This window comes from Anas acuta, chromosome 16 (assembly GCF_963932015.1).
Source record: "Anas acuta chromosome 16, bAnaAcu1.1, whole genome shotgun sequence".
In the NCBI taxonomy this organism is placed as follows: Eukaryota; Metazoa; Chordata; class Aves; order Anseriformes; family Anatidae; genus Anas; species Anas acuta.
In genome coordinates, this window is record NC_088994.1 from 3,675,868 (window position 1) to 3,692,869 (window position 17,002).

The 17,002-nt window shown below is 54.2% G+C and overlaps 1 protein-coding gene across 5 annotated transcripts in view; it reads right to left on the reverse strand.

The window, feature by feature from the left end:
- Window positions 1–17,002, reverse strand: part of CBFA2T2 (CBFA2/RUNX1 partner transcriptional co-repressor 2) — a 58,702-nt gene that overhangs the window by 2,839 nt on the left and 38,861 nt on the right. For 4 of the 5 annotated variants that reach the window (XM_068700051.1, XM_068700050.1, XM_068700053.1 and 1 more), the window contains exons 2-10: window positions 14,831–14,974; window positions 11,337–11,578; window positions 9,055–9,144; window positions 8,369–8,550; window positions 7,493–7,746; window positions 6,749–6,834; window positions 5,419–5,614; window positions 2,712–2,780; window positions 2,134–2,324 (exon numbers count right to left, since the gene is read on the reverse strand). In XM_068700051.1, coding sequence (XP_068556152.1) covers window positions 2,134–2,324; window positions 2,712–2,780; window positions 5,419–5,614; window positions 6,749–6,834; window positions 7,493–7,746; window positions 8,369–8,550; window positions 9,055–9,144; window positions 11,337–11,578; window positions 14,831–14,974 — 1,454 coding nt within the window. Of the gene's footprint in view, window positions 1–2,133; window positions 2,325–2,711; window positions 2,781–5,418; window positions 5,615–6,748; window positions 6,835–7,492; window positions 7,747–8,368; window positions 8,551–9,054; window positions 9,145–11,336; window positions 11,579–14,830; window positions 14,975–15,381; window positions 15,510–17,002 lie in introns of those variants that run through there. The other variant, XM_068700049.1, reaches the window with a different exon arrangement.

Genomic DNA, 17,002 nt, shown 5'->3' on the forward strand with positions numbered 1-17,002 from the left:
CCACAGATGCTGCTATTTGGTCTTTTTATTTCCTGTTTTAAGCAGCTCTATTTTGGTACCGCTCCCAGCCAAGCGCTCTCCGCGGGGATTACAGCGCTGCACAGGCACCATTTGCTCTGCACCCTGCCTAGCTGCACAAGAGGTCAGAGCCGGCTAATTTGGAAAAGAAAAAGCCCATTTGAAAGCCTCCCAGCCAGGTGGAAGCGCTGCCAGCGCGCAGCCTTCAGTCTGGACGAGGAGCAGAGCCCCTCTGGCCGGCGGGCGAGGCGTCAGCTGGTGGGCTCACCGCCCGCGCGGCGCGAGCACGGGGGCAGGGGGCCAGCGCCGGGAGCTGCGGCCGCAGCTGCTCCGGAGAGGGGAGCGGGAGGATTTGCTTCCCTGCAGCTGGACCCCTGCATTAGCAAACGCCTACTGGGAGGGCAGCTTCAGCTGTGAAAGAGCAGCCCCTGCCAGAGCCCCGGGCCTCTCTCAGCCTGCTCAGTGGGGCACATTTCATGGCCACTGCTGCCGCGAAGGCGAGAGGAAGGCTGCCGGGCCCCACGCATACACCAGCGGGGTCTGTGCCCACGGTGACTTTGGGGCTGCCAAAGAGCCCAAGCGAGCTGGTCAGGAGCGAGCAGCTGCTGGGAGAAGCAGGACTCGCAACCAAGAGAGGCCCCACAGGAGCCTACAGTAACTGGGAGAGCTGGGCCAGCGCTGTGCGGCTGTTTGCACTTGGAGCAGCGGCTTCAGACATATTCCCAAGGTTCCCCGGCATGCCAGAACACGCCAGCCTGTGAACAGGGCCCTTAGGGAAACAGGCCAGGGATGTGGGGTTCACGGGGTGCTCACTCGACTCCCAAGGTCCTGCACTGCTCCCACCCCCTGTGCAGCAGCACCGCGAGGGGGACACACAGCCAGGAGGACGCTCCCCTGGTATTCCCCTACAGAAAGCTCATTGCTTATCTCATTCCTTCCCCAGCAGTTCCACCCACTCCCATCATGTGTTTACTGACTGCCGCATCTGTCCTGCAGTGATTTCAGGGGAAGTCTCACAGCATGCCCACTGCTGCAATAACACCTGATGCTTACATGGCTCCTGCTGCGTGGGGTGCCCAGAGTGTCCCAGGCCCCGCAGGAGAAGGGATCCAGACTCACTGCCCACGTGGCCTGAAGCGACACGAAGCCCTCACTCCCATCAGATTTTTGGTCAGCAGAAACAAAGCCCAAAGCATTTGTGCAGAGAAATGAAAGCAGTAAGGCAGCCACAAGTGGCCATGACATCGCAGCGCAGGAATTAACCGAGCAATTTGTGCTCAGTGCAGCTGAGATCTCCAAAACTTAATGAAATGTGTTTCCAGTTAAAGGACAGCGAGAGTGATAATTAATGACTGAGGGGTGGAAAGGAATTCCCTGAGACACCCACTCGGCAGGTGTCGCTGGCTATGACAAACCAGGAGCCCTCCCTTCTTTCCTGAGATGCAAAAACCTCGTTAGGTGTCACCAGCAGGACAGGGACAGCCGTCCCACACGCAGGTTTCTCTCTGATCTCATGGGATCAGAGGAGCAAGAGCACTGCGGGGCCTGTTTCTGGAGAGCAGCTAACTCATGCTGCCTGGGCACGTGTTTTGTGAGCTCACAAACTGACAAGGTCCAAGGCAGCACGTATCCACCGCGCTGGTCAGCACCAAGGCAGGGTGTGATTACAGACCATCAAGAAATGAGGAACTCTGACCTCTCGTGGGACCCAGTTTCTACCCTGCACTGTTTTAAAGCCGTACCCACCAGCACCCTTTTCTCTTTGCTCTCCAAATGCACAGAAATCCCTGGTGGCTGCCCCGTGTCCAGCTAACGGTGCCCGGCTGGGCCCTCACACAACCACACTGCACCCGAGGGCTCTTCCAGAGGGGAATCAGTTTAGGCTGATTCCTCTGCCAATAAAATCCAACCTAAAGTTTTCTTTTTTTTTTTTTTTTACAGTATCAGTGCATCCTTTTAGTTACTGACCGGAGAGAGGCTTTTAAAAGGGAAAAGGGATGGGGGAGCTGCAGGCTCCAGGCCACCCCTGGGCAGCCAGGCACCCAGGGCCTTGGTGAGTCCCTGAAACTCCCCGCTGGGGACGTCCCCGCAGCTGGGCCGGCCCTGGCACCGTACCTCCGTAGACTCCTCCTGTTCGTTGATCACAAGGAAAGCGTCCTCAGTAGCCTGGCGCTTGGCGTCCGCAATGGTCTGCTCCATGCGAGCCCTCTCGGAGGCGATCATCTCGAAGGCCTTCTGCTCGGCCTCCGCCACGGCCTTCTGCACCTCCGACATGGCCTGGCGCTTCACCTCGTTCACGGCTTCTTCTGGAAGGGAACAGCAGCCTCAGCAGCCTGCCCGAGCCTCGGGGCGACGCCAGCCTGGGCAGGACGGGGGCACGGAGCTGCGGTGCCGCGGCCCCTCTCGACTTGGGACACCCGCGGGTGGGGGACACGGGGCTCGGTTGGTGCCGCTGCCGCGGCTGCTCCCGCCAGCAGCAGAGCCAGGCTCGGCCCCGCGGGCTCCCCGCCGACACCGTAGGCAGGAGCACCCTTGGCAAAGCCGGGGCTGGGGGTGCGGGCAGCCAGATGTGCACATCCCGGGGCTTTCCTGCAGCTGGGCTTCTCCAGTCGCTGCGGAGCAACGTGCAGCATCTGTGTTTACCTCAAGGGATCTGGCAGCGGCCCCTGCCAAGGTTCCTAACAAACACTTACCAGCTTTTTTCCATATCTCCTCGGTGACGTAGCCCGTTCCCGACCTGCTGCTGAACTCCCGCAACGAATCTGTTGGGACAGGGGACAGGGGAGAGGTTGGCAGAGCCTCATCCCAGCCCACTGCCGGCCGCGGGGTGGCTGGGGAATGCCCGGCTCTGTCCGGGGACCTGGCACAGACAGCGGCCAGGCAGGGTCGGGTTAACAGGCTAAAACTTGAAACAAAGGATTCCTACAGTTAGGGCCATTCATCAAACACTTAGATGATAAATTACAACATTTAATTAGCGCCCTGCATAATTTATGATGCAGTACAACCCATTTCCATCTCCCGGTACTTTATAACAACAAGCAATACTTATAAACCCGTGCCATCAAACATCTGCACTGCCCACTGGCTTGGAACATCAATCTATAGGAGCAGCAGTTTACATTAAAGGCAGCTCTTTCCATTCCCAGGGGCAATTCAAAGGCTCGGGTGGATGGACAAAGCGTCCTGCGAGCTCTCTGGCACTGAGAGCTGTACACATTCCCCAGCACCCAGGGAGCCAACCTGACAGATGGGGACGCTCACACGAGGATCTAAACACAGAAACCTTGCACTGTCTTCTATCCACATCCCTTTATTTAACACTTCAGAGGAACTTTCTGAAGGGTCAGATGGCACTGGCAGAACGAAAGCTGATTCATGTCAAGGGCTGTGAGGTTATTTAAGCTCGTGGCAGTCTGCGGTGTGTCCGGGGAAGCTTCCTGACATTTAGCTGCACCTTCTCGCAACAGCGACAGAGTTTGGGAATTGGCTCTGGGTTCCCAGGAAGGGAGAAAACATCAACAAGGCTCCCGATAAAACCAGAAATGGTGCCACCTTCAGCAGCACAGGGCTGTAGGTATACGGGCTGTGCTGCACCCAGGTGCTGGAGGGCTAGGGGCTGGCCCTGCTCCTTCGGTCCCTACCCTCAGCAATCAGATGGAGCCCAGCGTGCTTGGGCTCATCTCCCTGACCTCAAGCTCTGCACGCTTCTCCCGTCCTCTGCGCTCTTCACAGTTCTAAAATTGTTCTAAAAGAAGCCGTCAAGCTATTGCAGAATTTATTTATTTTTAACCAAAAATTAAGTTACCTCCTTTCGGTGAAACTTTAAAAGCCATTCACAATTTCAAATCTGAAATTCAGATCTGCATGATATTCCCAAAGCAGGGCAAGGGCTGATTTAGAAGCAGGATTTTTTTTTTTTTTTAATTTATTCTTCCTTCCATTTACGCGCTTGCTCCCACACTGAAGTTTCCACATACACAATCCTCCCTGTTGCTTCTGTTTAGAAGTGCTATGACTGAAATCAAACTGAGCTAAAACCCTAAGGGTAAATTAAGATTTAAAGCTGCAAACAGCAAATGCTCATTAACATATTCTATTTTAGTTGCTTTTGCTCGTGTACTTGTTATTGTTTTCCTATGAAATACTCATTCTCACTGCCTGAGAACTACCAAAACTTGTTCAATTGCAGCTAAATCTAAGCTGGACCCAAATTCAGGTGCTCTTTTGACATGCAGGAAGATTTGCTCGCTCTCTTTATGTAACTTACCCAACTTGTTTGTGTTACACCAAATTGACATTTTGAGTTTGACATTTATTATTACTGTTAGGAAACATGTATTTTCATTATTGAATGAATGAGGTTTTTTTTCCAGCACTTGCAGCAAATGCTTTTGGATGGAGATTAGAATTCCCATCCAAACGCATAAAATCAGCACGTCGAGCTTGGATTTTGTGAAGGGTAAAAAGCCCTTGCCTATTGGAGGGGAAAAAATATTCACAGAATCACAGAATCACAGAATTTCTAGGTTGGAAGAGACCTCAGTTGCAATGAAGTTAATTGACTCATGATAGGAAAAAAAAGAAAAAAAGCATTTATAACTTGAACTAGAGGTAGTAGTAGCTCTTACACCAGCCTTCAGCATTTTCAGAATTAGCAGGTCCTGCCCTTTAAAATCCTTTATGCAAGACAGGCTGGAAGCAAAAGAGGAAGGAAACCAACAACTTTTCCTGCCCAGCTGGGTTCTCAGCCTTGGAGGATCCTGGTGTCGAGCTGCACCTGCTGGCCAAACCCAGCCGAGGAAGACGCTCTCCTGGCACCAGCAGAAGCTGCTGCTAAAAAATGCCTTCACACTTCAGCAAGCGCTGGCTCCAGGAGCTCACCCAGGAGCTGCCACACGGTCAATGACTCGTCTCTCTTCAAAGCTTTGAGAACAGTTATGCACTGATCAAGATTTATTTATTTTTTAATTCTTCAAGGTCAAAAATAGTTTGGGTTCCAATGGAAATTGTGTTCTTGACTGGGGAGAGTAATGGCAGCTTTTCATCTACAAGGTAATGCTCAAAATTGCCACGATGATAGATGAATTATCACAGAAAGTGATTTACCAGCGTGAGTTTTTCCCTATAATTTCGTTAAGGGAAGTCAAGCTGATCTTTTCAGTATGTTCTATTTAACAACTCATTATCAGTCTAAAGAGTTTTAGAGCCAGCATTTGGTCACCATGCTGGAAAGAAGAAATCATTAGCTTTTTTTTTTCTTTTTTGGTAAATTAAAAAGTTCACAATTAAAATGGAATCTTTTGAAATTAAAACTTTGCACACATTCTTTTGTTGTTTTTTTTCTTTTTTTTTCTGCACAGCAGGTATTAAGAAACGTTAGCCAGAGGTGGAACTTACCGCTGCTGATGGAGTCGGAGCTGCTGGGGCTGTGCTGTCTGGAGACCAGCTCGCCGCCCGCCTTGCGCGTCTCGGCCGTCTCGCTGCAGCGCCTCTTCCAGTAGTTGAGCTCCTCCCGGTCCGCCTCCTGGCAGCGCCGCAGCACCGCCATGGAGCGCCTCGTCTTCTCCACCATCTCCATGATGCAGTTCAGCGCCTGCGGGGAAGGACCAGCTTTCAGTTTTTCTGCCTGACGACGAGGGCTGCTCCGGGATTTCTCGTTGGAGGTACCCGGGGGGCTGTGCCGGGGAGGTGGGAGGTCCATGCAGAGGATTGGGGTCTGAGCGCGGTGCTGCAGAGGGAGCAGGGCCCGAGCAGGCAGCTGAGGTGGGTCCCTACCCACACATGGAGTGCAGGTGAGCCTGGACACAGCACAAGTTGGGAACGAGGTGATCACACCCACACCGTTGGGCTTTGGTCACCATCAGGTGTGGCTGAACACCTTTAGGGTCCTGCTCCTGAAGGTGGAGGTGAGAACAAACCGGTCTCTAAGGGCACAGTGTGTCCATGCAATGCACTGTTGGCCAGGGAACAGTTTTTTGTGACTTTTATGACACCTCTGTCTCTGACCTAGAGGAATTGGGCTTGGTCCCAGCTCTCTACAGCCACATCCCAACTCACCACATTTAGCTATGGGGCTTGACACCCCCACAAAACATCACCTTTTGGGTATAAGCAAGCATGGGGACCCTCTGCATTTGTGATTAAAGCTGAATTTCAATCCCCTCTCTGTAGGGAAAATGCTCCAGTGAAGAGCTTGGACCAGCAGCCTCGCTCAGTGCAGAACACCAGGCTCTGCACAGGGTCTGCCAGAAGTACCAACTCTTGTCCATACCCAGCTGTGACCCACAAAAGGCTGGCAACCCAGGAAAAAAAGCTTTTAAAAAATAATGATGGGGTTGGTTATTCTGCAAATTCCATATACTTGCTGCACATAACACATCTGCATGCTTGTTGGTACAGTGCTGGCCTGGGCAGCTGCAGAAAAGACCTTTATAGGGACAAGGTTGGGCTTGGTTGCTCTGACAGCCGTGCTCTAAAGGAGAAACTCCCCCGCTCAAGCTCTGAGTCCAGGCTGGGTTTGGCTTCCACTGCCCACGGGCAGAAGAAAACTACCAGGACACTGCTACTGCTCCTATCTGCCCTCCCCACCATCGACCTTCCTGTGGTGGCTTGCTCATCTACTCGGAAAGCCTGGACATGGTGCCAACAAGAAGAAAATCACAGATCGGGGCAGGTGAGTGCTGGGTTGTGTCCCACAGAGCTTCCCACAGCTCCCAGTGCTCCTTACATGATCCAGATGCTTCCACTCATCAGCCCACTCTCTCTCTGTTAAGCGGTGGTCCACCAGCTCGTCCTGGTACCCTCCATTCAAACCTGCAACAAACCACAGCCACAACAGTGGTTAGATGGACCAAGTGCTTTCAGAGCTGGAGAGGTAACGTGGCCCTGAAGCAACAAACAGAGCTGTGATTTCAAACACTTCTCAAAGACAAGGCTAATTGCATACTGCTGCTTGTACCCCTGCTTGTGTCAGCATCTCAGAAGTGCCACAGTCCCCTCACTGGTCTGGACCTGACTCGCTTGGGAGGGCAGTTCCCTTTTTATAAAGCCGCAGGAGCTCAGAGCTCGTGATTCAGGCTGCCCTGTTGGAAACAGAGAGCTCACCTGCACACCCCCACCAGGGCTGGGGACAGAGTCACCTCTGAAAAGTTCCGTTCTGTTCCCATGGCCATCATCTTTGCCTGCTGGGTGGGCTACACTCAACACAAACACCGGGTCCTTCCTCCACGTCCTCGGTGGCTCCATCCTTTATACAGACAGAGGGAAATACCCGCTCTGCCTCTCAGCCTTCCTGCTTCAAACCTTTCAATGCTAGAGGTTTTCTCTGAATTCCCTACTCTGATCTGGCGTGCCTGGAATTACCCAGCTTTAGGTGTGAGTGGCTGAACAGGGGCTAACTAGGGACAGACTCCTCAGCTCCACTGCTGGACCTCGCAGCTCCTACAACCTGAAGCCCGTCAGACCCTCTCACCGAGGCTGCTGTGCCTGTCCCGAATCTCCCTGTGCTCCAGCATCTTGCTGGGGTCTCTGTAGAGGTGGGAGGTGGCGATGTCTTCCAAGGTGTAGTGCTGGAGGGGCGGCGGGGTGGGGTGGAACTGCCCGCCGGGGTTCATCAGGGGGATGCTGAGGGCTGGGCTGTGCCGTGGCGCAGGGCTGATGGTGCACACCCGCTTGGCCGGGGGCTCCGTCGGCAGCGTCTCTCTCTCGAAGCTGTTGTCTTCTCTTCTGCAAGCACACCGACAGACAGGATTCGTTAGCGCCGCATCAACGTGCTCAGAAAGGGAAGGATGCAGAATTGGGGCAACGATGATTTTACTGGGGGGTAAAAGCAGGGAGCTAAACCAAACACGCTCAACTTGGGAACAAATCCACGAAATGACCTCGTTAAAAAAAAAAAGTTCAAAATGCCTGAGTGTTGTGATTCATCTTTCCAAGCATGACCAAATTAAGATTTCACAGTTTTTATAAATTTGATGTGTGCTCCACATAATTACATAACAACTTTTTCTTGGAATAAAAGTAGTGAAAATGAGCCGTATCCCTCCTGGCGCTGACAGTGCCGCTGCTCTCCGCCTTTCCAGCCCAGGTATTTCAGTGACCATCTACTGAACTAATCCCTCTGGGACAGAATCTGCCTGAAAGCCCTCAGAAAGGATCCCCAGCTGAGCTCTCAGTGCAGGAGTACTGTGAGGAGAAGCTACAGCCACGGACAGCCAGCACTTCTCATTCACATAGCTGTTAAGATCTTACAGTTTGGCCCCGGACGCCGCTACAAATTTTGTTTCACCTTTGCTGCTGTCAAAACTCACATCTTCAGGAACTTGGCAGTGGTACAGGCTCTTCTTACCTGTCCGGGCTGTGCCTCTTCCCGTTGCCATTCACCTCGATCAGCAGCTCGGAGGAGTCGGCTGGGGAGGCGGTGGTGGTGTTGAGCAGGATGTGCTCGTGCTGCGCCAGGTACTGGGACGGCGTCTGCTTGGCAGCCCGGGCGCAGTGCAGCAGCTCGCGCTGGAGCAGAGGGAGGTTGGCCTGGAAAACAGGCAGGGCTCTGCTTCACGCGGGCTGCACGGGCCTTTGCTCCGTACACAAAACCCCCGCGAGCAATAAAAGGTGAAGCCTGGGCCCCCGCTCAGCGCGTTCCCTCCTGGGATGCCTGCGCCGCGCAGATCTACCGGTGTGATCTCAGCATGATCACAGCACCGAGCTGCTCCAGGCACACTCCCTGTGCCAACACCCCAAATATTCTAGATCTGAGCACTTTCAAATCAGATTATTGGATGAGAAGGTGCAGCACAGAGCTCGGTTTGTCTCACTTATCCCTGACACGCACGCAGACATACGTGGCACTCATTACAACGTTCGCTCTCCGTGAGCCAGTCGCACATGGCGATCGCTATGGTCTGCGCAGTCTGTCTTGGACTTCAACAAAATTGTTCTGGTGCTTGAAATGAGAGCTTTGCTACTAGTGACACGCTGCCAAGTAGCACAGACCAACACACAAATTGTTAGCAAGCCCCATCAGCTCACTGTCACCTTCAGAAAGGGGATCACAAACGGCCTGAGGGGGAAGTTCGTCGCCTCTTGCAGCTTGCAGTGAAATTCCTCAATTGTCACCGTTGAGTTCTGAGAAAAGAAATTAAGAAATGAAATGACAATTTGCTCTTATTTTTAGACACTTGGGAAACAGCTCAAAATGAACAGAACTGGAAGGGAGACTGCATCTGCCGTGACAGGACTGACAACGTTTGCATCGGATCCCGCCTAGCACAGCCAAAAAGACTCAGGTCAACGGAGCAGAAAGCAGGGAGATCTACCACACCAGGCAAGGCGTGAACGTGGCACGCAGCCAGGCGCTCCCAGCTCTGGGGTGGGAGGCAGGGACCTGCTCTGGAGGCAGCGGGACCCAGCTGCCACCTCCTGCACCCTGCCCAGGTGGCCTGGGGCAAGCCAGGGGAGCCAGGCGGTGGCTCCAGCTGCTCTGAGCTGCTCTCCTTCCCCCTTCCTTCCTTCCCCCCTTTCAGCTCAGCTCATCTCACCTATCTGCTACCCACAAAGTGACTGCCAGCCTGCTGCTCACCCCAGCAGCACGGGCTCCCCCAAGGCTGTTTAGGCTGTGCACTCCCTGGACCTGGACAAGCAGCACTGGATACGCTGCACCTACAGAGCTCATCCCTGCAGCAGTAATTGCTGTCAGGGGTGAGAAGGATGAGCAGGGAACCTGAACAGCTTTTAATTTCCTTTCCGAAGTGGTAAGCGAAGCTACTACCTTACACCCACGGAGATATACAGGCCTGCCTGCTTTCAGAGGCAGCATTTTGCATCCAGTGCTCAAGTTCTGTAAAAACCCGAGGCTGCATCCAGCCTCACATTTGTTCTGCCCATGCCAATCTGGGAAGCAGAAATACTCTGTGCCTGCAGTCCAGCCCCATTTGCTGTGCACTGAGCCTCAAGAGCAAGCCTGCCAAAAAGCAGAAACCAGCTCAGGAGCTGTGCTGGGTGATGGTGCAGCTGGGCAGGTGGCATGGTGCTGTGCTCCAGGGCCTTGGCTAGGCTCGCACACAGACTGCACAGCCACTGCTAGCAGTGAATTTGTGAATCTGCAAGTCTTAGATACAATCCTGCAGCCAGACCCACTCTTTTCTTTTTTGAAGGACGCTTTCAGCTCTCCAAAGACACAAAGGGGCAGGAGGCTATAGATCTACTGCTTCTGCATGCTATATAGTCTCAGCTATTGCAAATCCAAGGGCAAAAGCCGCACAGAGGTGTTATTTACCAAGCCCCTTTCTACCTTTGCACCCTCAGAATGTCCTAAACACGAGTATGACCGAATGACAGTTTGCACAGCCACCAATTTCTTTGTTAATGCAGGCGAAGCAGCAGAGTATCAGAAGAGGCCTCCAGCTGCACGTTTCCCATCTCCTACAGACCTCGGCAATGGTTCACACCGCAGTGCTGGTGGGGCTGGGCTAAGCTGCGCGGGACAGCCCATAAAGAGGAAAGAAGCCCATTAAATACACTGGGCTCAGCACCACGTATCAGAACTGAAATGCTTGAAGCATCAGGAGGTTCTCCACACGCCAGACTTAGAACTGGACTTTTGGAAAGGAGCAGACGCAGACACTACCCCCACACGGCATTTCCGGAAGCCCCAAAATTCAGCATCCTCCTTCCCCTCAGAAAGACGTGCTTTCAACGCCCCCACACCGTACTGCGGAGCTGCAGGAAATAGGATGGGGCCCTGGGCATGACAGGCCCACCAGTTACCCACAAGCATTGGTCTGCAGTCAGAGGTGCTCTCACACAGAGCAGCTTTCAACTTCCAACTACCAATTTTCCAGAAGCCGTAAATCCCTCCTACTCTAGGCTTATGGGGTGCAAGGAATTAAATGTTTCCCTAGCAGAAAACTGCAGTCTCCTCTGACCTGTGTGGAAGCTTCACCCCCAACAGCTACCCAGGAAGCACAGCACAGCCACAGCTTCCAGCAAGGATGGCAAAAAGCCCCAGACATGCAGCTTTTGTAATCAAGTTCAGTCCAAAATCTTTTAGGTTTCCTTAGGTTCAGCTGCAGCCGGGCTCATGTCAAAGCAACGCAACCGGCCAAGTAGCTTTTGAAACCCACTGAAGACAAGAAATAAAAGTCAGCGAGTTTACCAGAAAGCATAAACACTGCGGAGCCCTGCTTGTAAAGACACACGGGGTTGTGCAACGCCGGCACGTGGCGGCTGCCAGGATCCCACCGCTACGATGCTTTTGCCACAGCAAAGCCCCCCCGGCCGCCGTGTGGCTCCGCGGGGCTGTGCTTGGCCGTGCTTACCACCAAGGCCAGGACGAGGGTCCGGACCTTCTCCCCGATCTCCGGAGAAATGTCGTTGCCGAACTGCTGGAGGGTGGTGAGGAAGCGCTTCAGCTTGCTGAGCTGCCGGGCGCCGCAGGTGGCGGGGAGCTGCTGGTTCGTCAGGGAGGAGGAGGAGGAGGAGGCAGGGCCGTTGCCGAACCGCTGGGGGGGGGACGGTGCCCCATTGAGCGTCGGGGGGGAATGGTTTATCCCGTTGGGCACTGCAAGGCAGAGACAAAAGCGTTATCGGTGTGAGGTGGGCACGTCCCCAAGGGCTGCTGTTTAAGAGGACGGGGATGGTCACCAGCAACACCCCAGCCGATCCAACCATCCCTCCCGGCCACATCATTTATGGGCAGCCCGCAGTGCTCGCCGCAGCCCGGGACCTGCCGACGGGCACCGGAGCTCAGGTGCTGCGGGGGGGCTGGCGGCACGTCCCGAGGGGCGCCTCCTGCCCGTGTGCCCAGCCGCGTGCCTCCCCGGGGCCTCGCAGGGTGTTTCACAAACACGCTTGTTTTCCCAACCTGGTCCCATCTGCGCCTTCGCCTCCTCTAAGCAGAAAGCATGTTGAAACAGCCTTCGGTTGGGGAAGTTTGGGAAGTCCGCGAGGGATTAGAATAAATTGTTGACATCCCCACGCTGCCGTTGTGCAATCTGAAGTCGTGTCTGGGAAACGGTGGAGAGCAGCTGTGCGCGTGGGGCCCAACTCCACACAAACCCAGAATTTTAGAGGTGAAAAGTACACCATCTAAATAGAGTTTTAGCTGACGCACTGGGTTATCCTTAAAAGCCCAGACCCAAAAACTTTGTGAAGGCGAGCGCTGAAGGACACCAGAGCCAGTGCTCTGCCCTCGCACCCTGGCATGCCCGGGCAGGGGAAGGCGTGTGCTGCTCCTGAAGTTTCACAGCACGTGAGAGATGCAAAAACTCCCACCGCAGCCTCACAAAGATTGCTTCTTGGCTCCTCCGAAGAACACCGCCGGTTAGGGGTTTTCAGAGAAAAATACGGGACGTACCCGAGCAGTTAAACCGCCCTGGGGCACGCCGAGGGTGTGCGGGCTCCACACACCTGGACCTGCCGTGGTGAGCCCGGGGAAGATGAACCACAGTCAGTTAAGATCCAAGGGAAAGATAAGGCTGAAGAGACCTTCAAAGCTGGCTCGTGCTAACCAAGGGGTGAAAGGCTTTTTGGGGGCATAACGAAGGCACGTCCCTTTGCACGCACAGGGACGATGAAGTGAAGTTCTCATTTCAGATTGTGAGGACAGAGGTGTAAAGGCAAAATGAGCTCATGCCTTTTGCTACGGATCAATGCCACTTGGGAACTTCTTGCCCACACCGGCATCCCCGAGCCAGTAAAGGAGCAGAGATGTCCCGCAGAGACACCGCACACACCCACGGGATTAGCAGTAAGGGGCGTACCAGCCAGCACCGAGCTGGTTTGAAAGGACAAATACTCATAATGAACATTTAATTCATGATACAAACATTATAAACGTGGGGCAAAGCCACCCAGGAGGAGCTCCTCTCAAGCAGAGGCGGGCTCAGCTCTGTGCCCTCTGAAGCCTGTGGCTGAGGCGCTTTGCCCCATTCTCTATTTCTCTTCCTCTTTTCTTTCACAGGAAGGAGGAGGAGAGCACGGGCTGCTCTGCGTGCAGGCAGGGGGGAGCAGGGGCTGCAGGGGCTGCCCAGGGCAGGAGGCAGCAGTTGATGAATTTGGGCGCTGCTGTGGCAGCCCAGCGAGCCGGGGCTGTCTTTGGATGGACGCAGCTCCAGTAACTGCTCTCAGCATTTTTAGGCTCACCCTGTCTGACCCTCTTGCAAACTGGATTACCGCAGAGCAGCTGGCAGTTATCTGATCCTGCCTATCTCCAGGATCTGCTCAGCCACAGACCACGGAGCCTTACCAGGTCCTGGGCTCCAGATGAGAAAGCAGAGCTGAAGCAAGCGAGAGCAGGCTGGGGAGACAGCACACAGACCCTGGTGGAATTACAGGTGTGAGGAGGAACGGAAAAGTCATCGCCTAGGGCGACACCATTAAATCCTGCTTTAGGTACTGAACAGCCTAAGACTTTCCTTGTTTTTCCAAGCCTTCTGTTACTGATTCGCTGCCTGCATGCAGGCAAAGCCTTCCTCTAGCGTGCTCCTCCTCACTTACCCACGCTGTGGGCTTTTGCAGGGCAGGGTTCACACAGCCTGGCTCTGACCAAGACCCTCAGGCACAGCTGAGAAGTTAAAAAGCAAGAGTAAACTTCATTACAGGTTGCAGCTCTCATCTCTCCTGAAAAGAGGCAATTAAGTCATCTGGAATCAGCAGATTCAGGCTACTTGGACCTTAGCAGTGTGTCAAACAACCTTATTGGAAAAATTAATTTCTGTCACTTTGCTAATGGTCTTTTTCTGCCTTCGCAAAAGGAGAGCCATTAAAAAACCCTCAGTGTATAAAGATGGGGACAACGTGTCTGGCGGGATAACCCAGTGATTAGCGTTATTGCCAGCATCACTCAATACATTAGTGAGCGTCCTGAAAGAGAGGCTGAATTGTAAATCTGCGAAATCCCCTGCCAACATGAAACTGTGAGATATCCCAGACACCACCGTGGATAGCAAAGCAACACAGAACCAGCTAGGGAGACTGTCAGCACGGGGAACAAAAGGCAGGCAGAGCCTGAAAAATGTGTATGTGCCACTTGTCGGGGTAAGATAATTTCAAGCCCAAATGTTAAGTTAAATGGCTTTGCTCTGGAATAATGCTTTTAAGAGATGATGGCTTAAATGTTGTATAAGGGGGAAAAAAGAGTTTGTGTTCTTTCTGGGGTGTGAGAAAAGGCTGTTTGGGGAAGCCACCTCCAAGCAACAAGCTAGGTGAAGGAAGCTGCTGGCATGAGGCTGCTCTGTGGCTGGGCAGGGCAAGGATGAGCTGCAGCTTAACAGGAAAGATTATGAAGCAAACAGGGAGAAAAAGAGAATTTGGACGGACAGCAAGGAATTTCTGAGGCTGGGAAATTAAAAGACGAAAACTTTCTAATCTCAGCTGCAGAAATGCTGTCTGCAAAGCAAGATACAGCAGAGTGGGAATTAACTCCTCCAAAGATACAGAGAAAAGCCCAGCTCTTGGCTCCTTTGAAGCCAACCTGATAAAAGACTTCAATTTCTTAAGGAGTTTACTGCCGAAATCAGGGCTGCACCTGCAAGGAGAGTGACTTGAAGCGACTGCAGCAGCACTGGGGCCAAGGGAGGAGCTGGCAGGTGCTGGGGGAACATTACAGACCCCACCACACGTCCTGTGTAAGCAGCGAAGCAGCAGGATGCCCCCAGCCCTCGCTCCATTACCACCACCGGCACTGCCAACGCTTGCCATGCTGGCTAGCGGCCCTGGCAAGCAGCTGAAACCCCACCAGTGACTTCTACAAGCCAAGTTCCCTCCTCGCTGGATTTAATCTCATGGACAAGCAGTGTTACTGGCGTCTTACGTGCAGCTGGGGTGAAGGACACAGGCCGGGGGCCGCCGGGGTTCACGGGGGGCAGCGGCGGCATGTTGGGAGGAGAGGATCTGGATTGAATCTTCACTTCCACGGGCGATCCGGGCATCACTGGCACCCTCTTCTCACCAGCAACTGTACAAAGAGAATGTGGTATCATTATTGACAGTCACAGACGAGGATTTCCCTGCCAAGCTCACAAAGCAGAGTTGTGGTGGTGAAGATGGGAGGAGGGACGGTCACACAAGCCTGCCCGGCTGCTCTGCACGGAGGAAGGGGCAGGGCACGGACCCGTGCAGGTGGCCACACAGCTGGGGTGCAGTGGGCACCCCAAGACCCTGACACACAGGCTCAGGATGCTGATGTTCACCATCAAAGTCTCTCAACCATACTTTCTCACCCCTCGAGCCCAAAAACGCTTCCACAAACATTTTCCTGTTCGCTTTGCTTCCCCTCGTCCTTTAAATCCCCTCGGTACTCCCGGGTACGCCCATGATGGCTCACGGGTTGGTTGCACGTTTGGTTCTTAAAAGCAAACTCACAAATTGAGCGTTTCTGCCCCTTCTCTCCCTCGTGAACGCCGAGCGCAGCCTCCCCGCGCTGCACAGACGCGGCCGCACACGCACGCATGAGCGAGCCCGCGCGGCGACGCAGTTCCTGGCCCACAAGGAAGCGCACGGGTGCCTGGAGGCAGCGCCAGCCCCAGCTGAAACCACAGCCCCTGCCCTTCGCCTCCTGCCTGCTGCCGAAGGCCGGGTGCCCAGGCAGCGCGCACCGCCCCGTGTCTGCTGTGCCTGGCCCCGAGGTGACTTCTCCAAAACCTCTGCCAGGTCCGAGCCGTGAGGAGGGTGGCATCCTTCCAGCAAGCTACCGAAATTGTCAAAGTGTCTTGAAAACAACTCAACACAAGGCATCTGCAGCCGCTCTCCTGTGTGGGGTCTCTCTCTCTCTAACACAGCTCAGCTGGACGTGGTGGCTGCGCTCCTCACTGCAGCATCAGGCTCCAAACTCATCCTCGGAAGGAAACAAGACAGAAATAGGAAATATGTGCTAATGCAAGCCTTTTTTTGTTTTGTTTTTAAATCCAGACAGTAAAATACTTCTGACACTATAAAAGAAGCCTGAGCATCTCCGAAGAGCAGCCAAAACCTCCCCAGGAGGCACTGGGCACCGCAACCTCAGCTGAGCAGCGCGGGGCCACCCGACGCGAGCCATCCCTTCGGCAACGCGCTGACCACTTTCTGCTCCTCCGAGCGACGCCTGTCTCGTTTGATTAGCTCACTAATGAGTTGTGACTGCGTTCCAGCATGCCCTTCACAAAAACGTTGACAGGTTTCCAGCATGTCCATCTGTGCCCTGGTTTGGGGGCGGTGTGGGGAGGGATGGGGCTGCCAGTTGTCTTTCCCTTCCCCTTCTTCCCCTTGTGTGCACGCTTCGGGCCACCTGCTTTTTGGGTGATGGAGCCAAGGGCCCAGAGGAGCAGCTCGATGTGGTGCACCCATCAGCACCCAGCACAGGCGAGCAGCGGGGTCGGCGGGAGTCCAGCGGGAGAGCTCCTCTTCGATCCAGCCAAGAAGAGATGAAACTGCAAGGTTTGGATGCTCGCAGAGGGCGAAATGGAGCAATTTTCTTCGACTGCTGTTGGTAAGCAGAGACATCTGGACCTGCAAAATGGGTTTGTGCTCCCAGGAAAGCGAACGTCGGTGCTCAGCACGCTGCCAGAGGAGCTCGCAGCGCGTCGCAGGGATGGAGGCAGGCAGCAGAGCGACACGTGCGTGCCCCCTCCCTGCCAGGCAGGGCTCTTCTGCCCGGGTCTCCTCCACCACGTGCAGCTCTGCTGGCGAGCTCCCCGCTGCGCGATGCCCCTGCTGAATGGGTGCTGGTCGTTCCTAGCATCTGCCTGGGGCTCCTGCCCCTTGCACAGCCCGCATCGCCTGCTGAAAGAGAGTGCTTCCAAATCCACCTTTGGAAAAACCAACACAGGGCTCCTGTAATTAAGGGCAGGTGATGCCTCTTCAAACTGCTGATAGAGACACCGCGTGCTGTAATCACCTGCTGGTGGCACGGAAACACACCCGTGCCACACAACGCCGCTGTTCTTACAAATACCTCCCAGCTGTAAGAAAACCAGCTCTCAAATTCGGGCAGCTCCTATTAAACGCT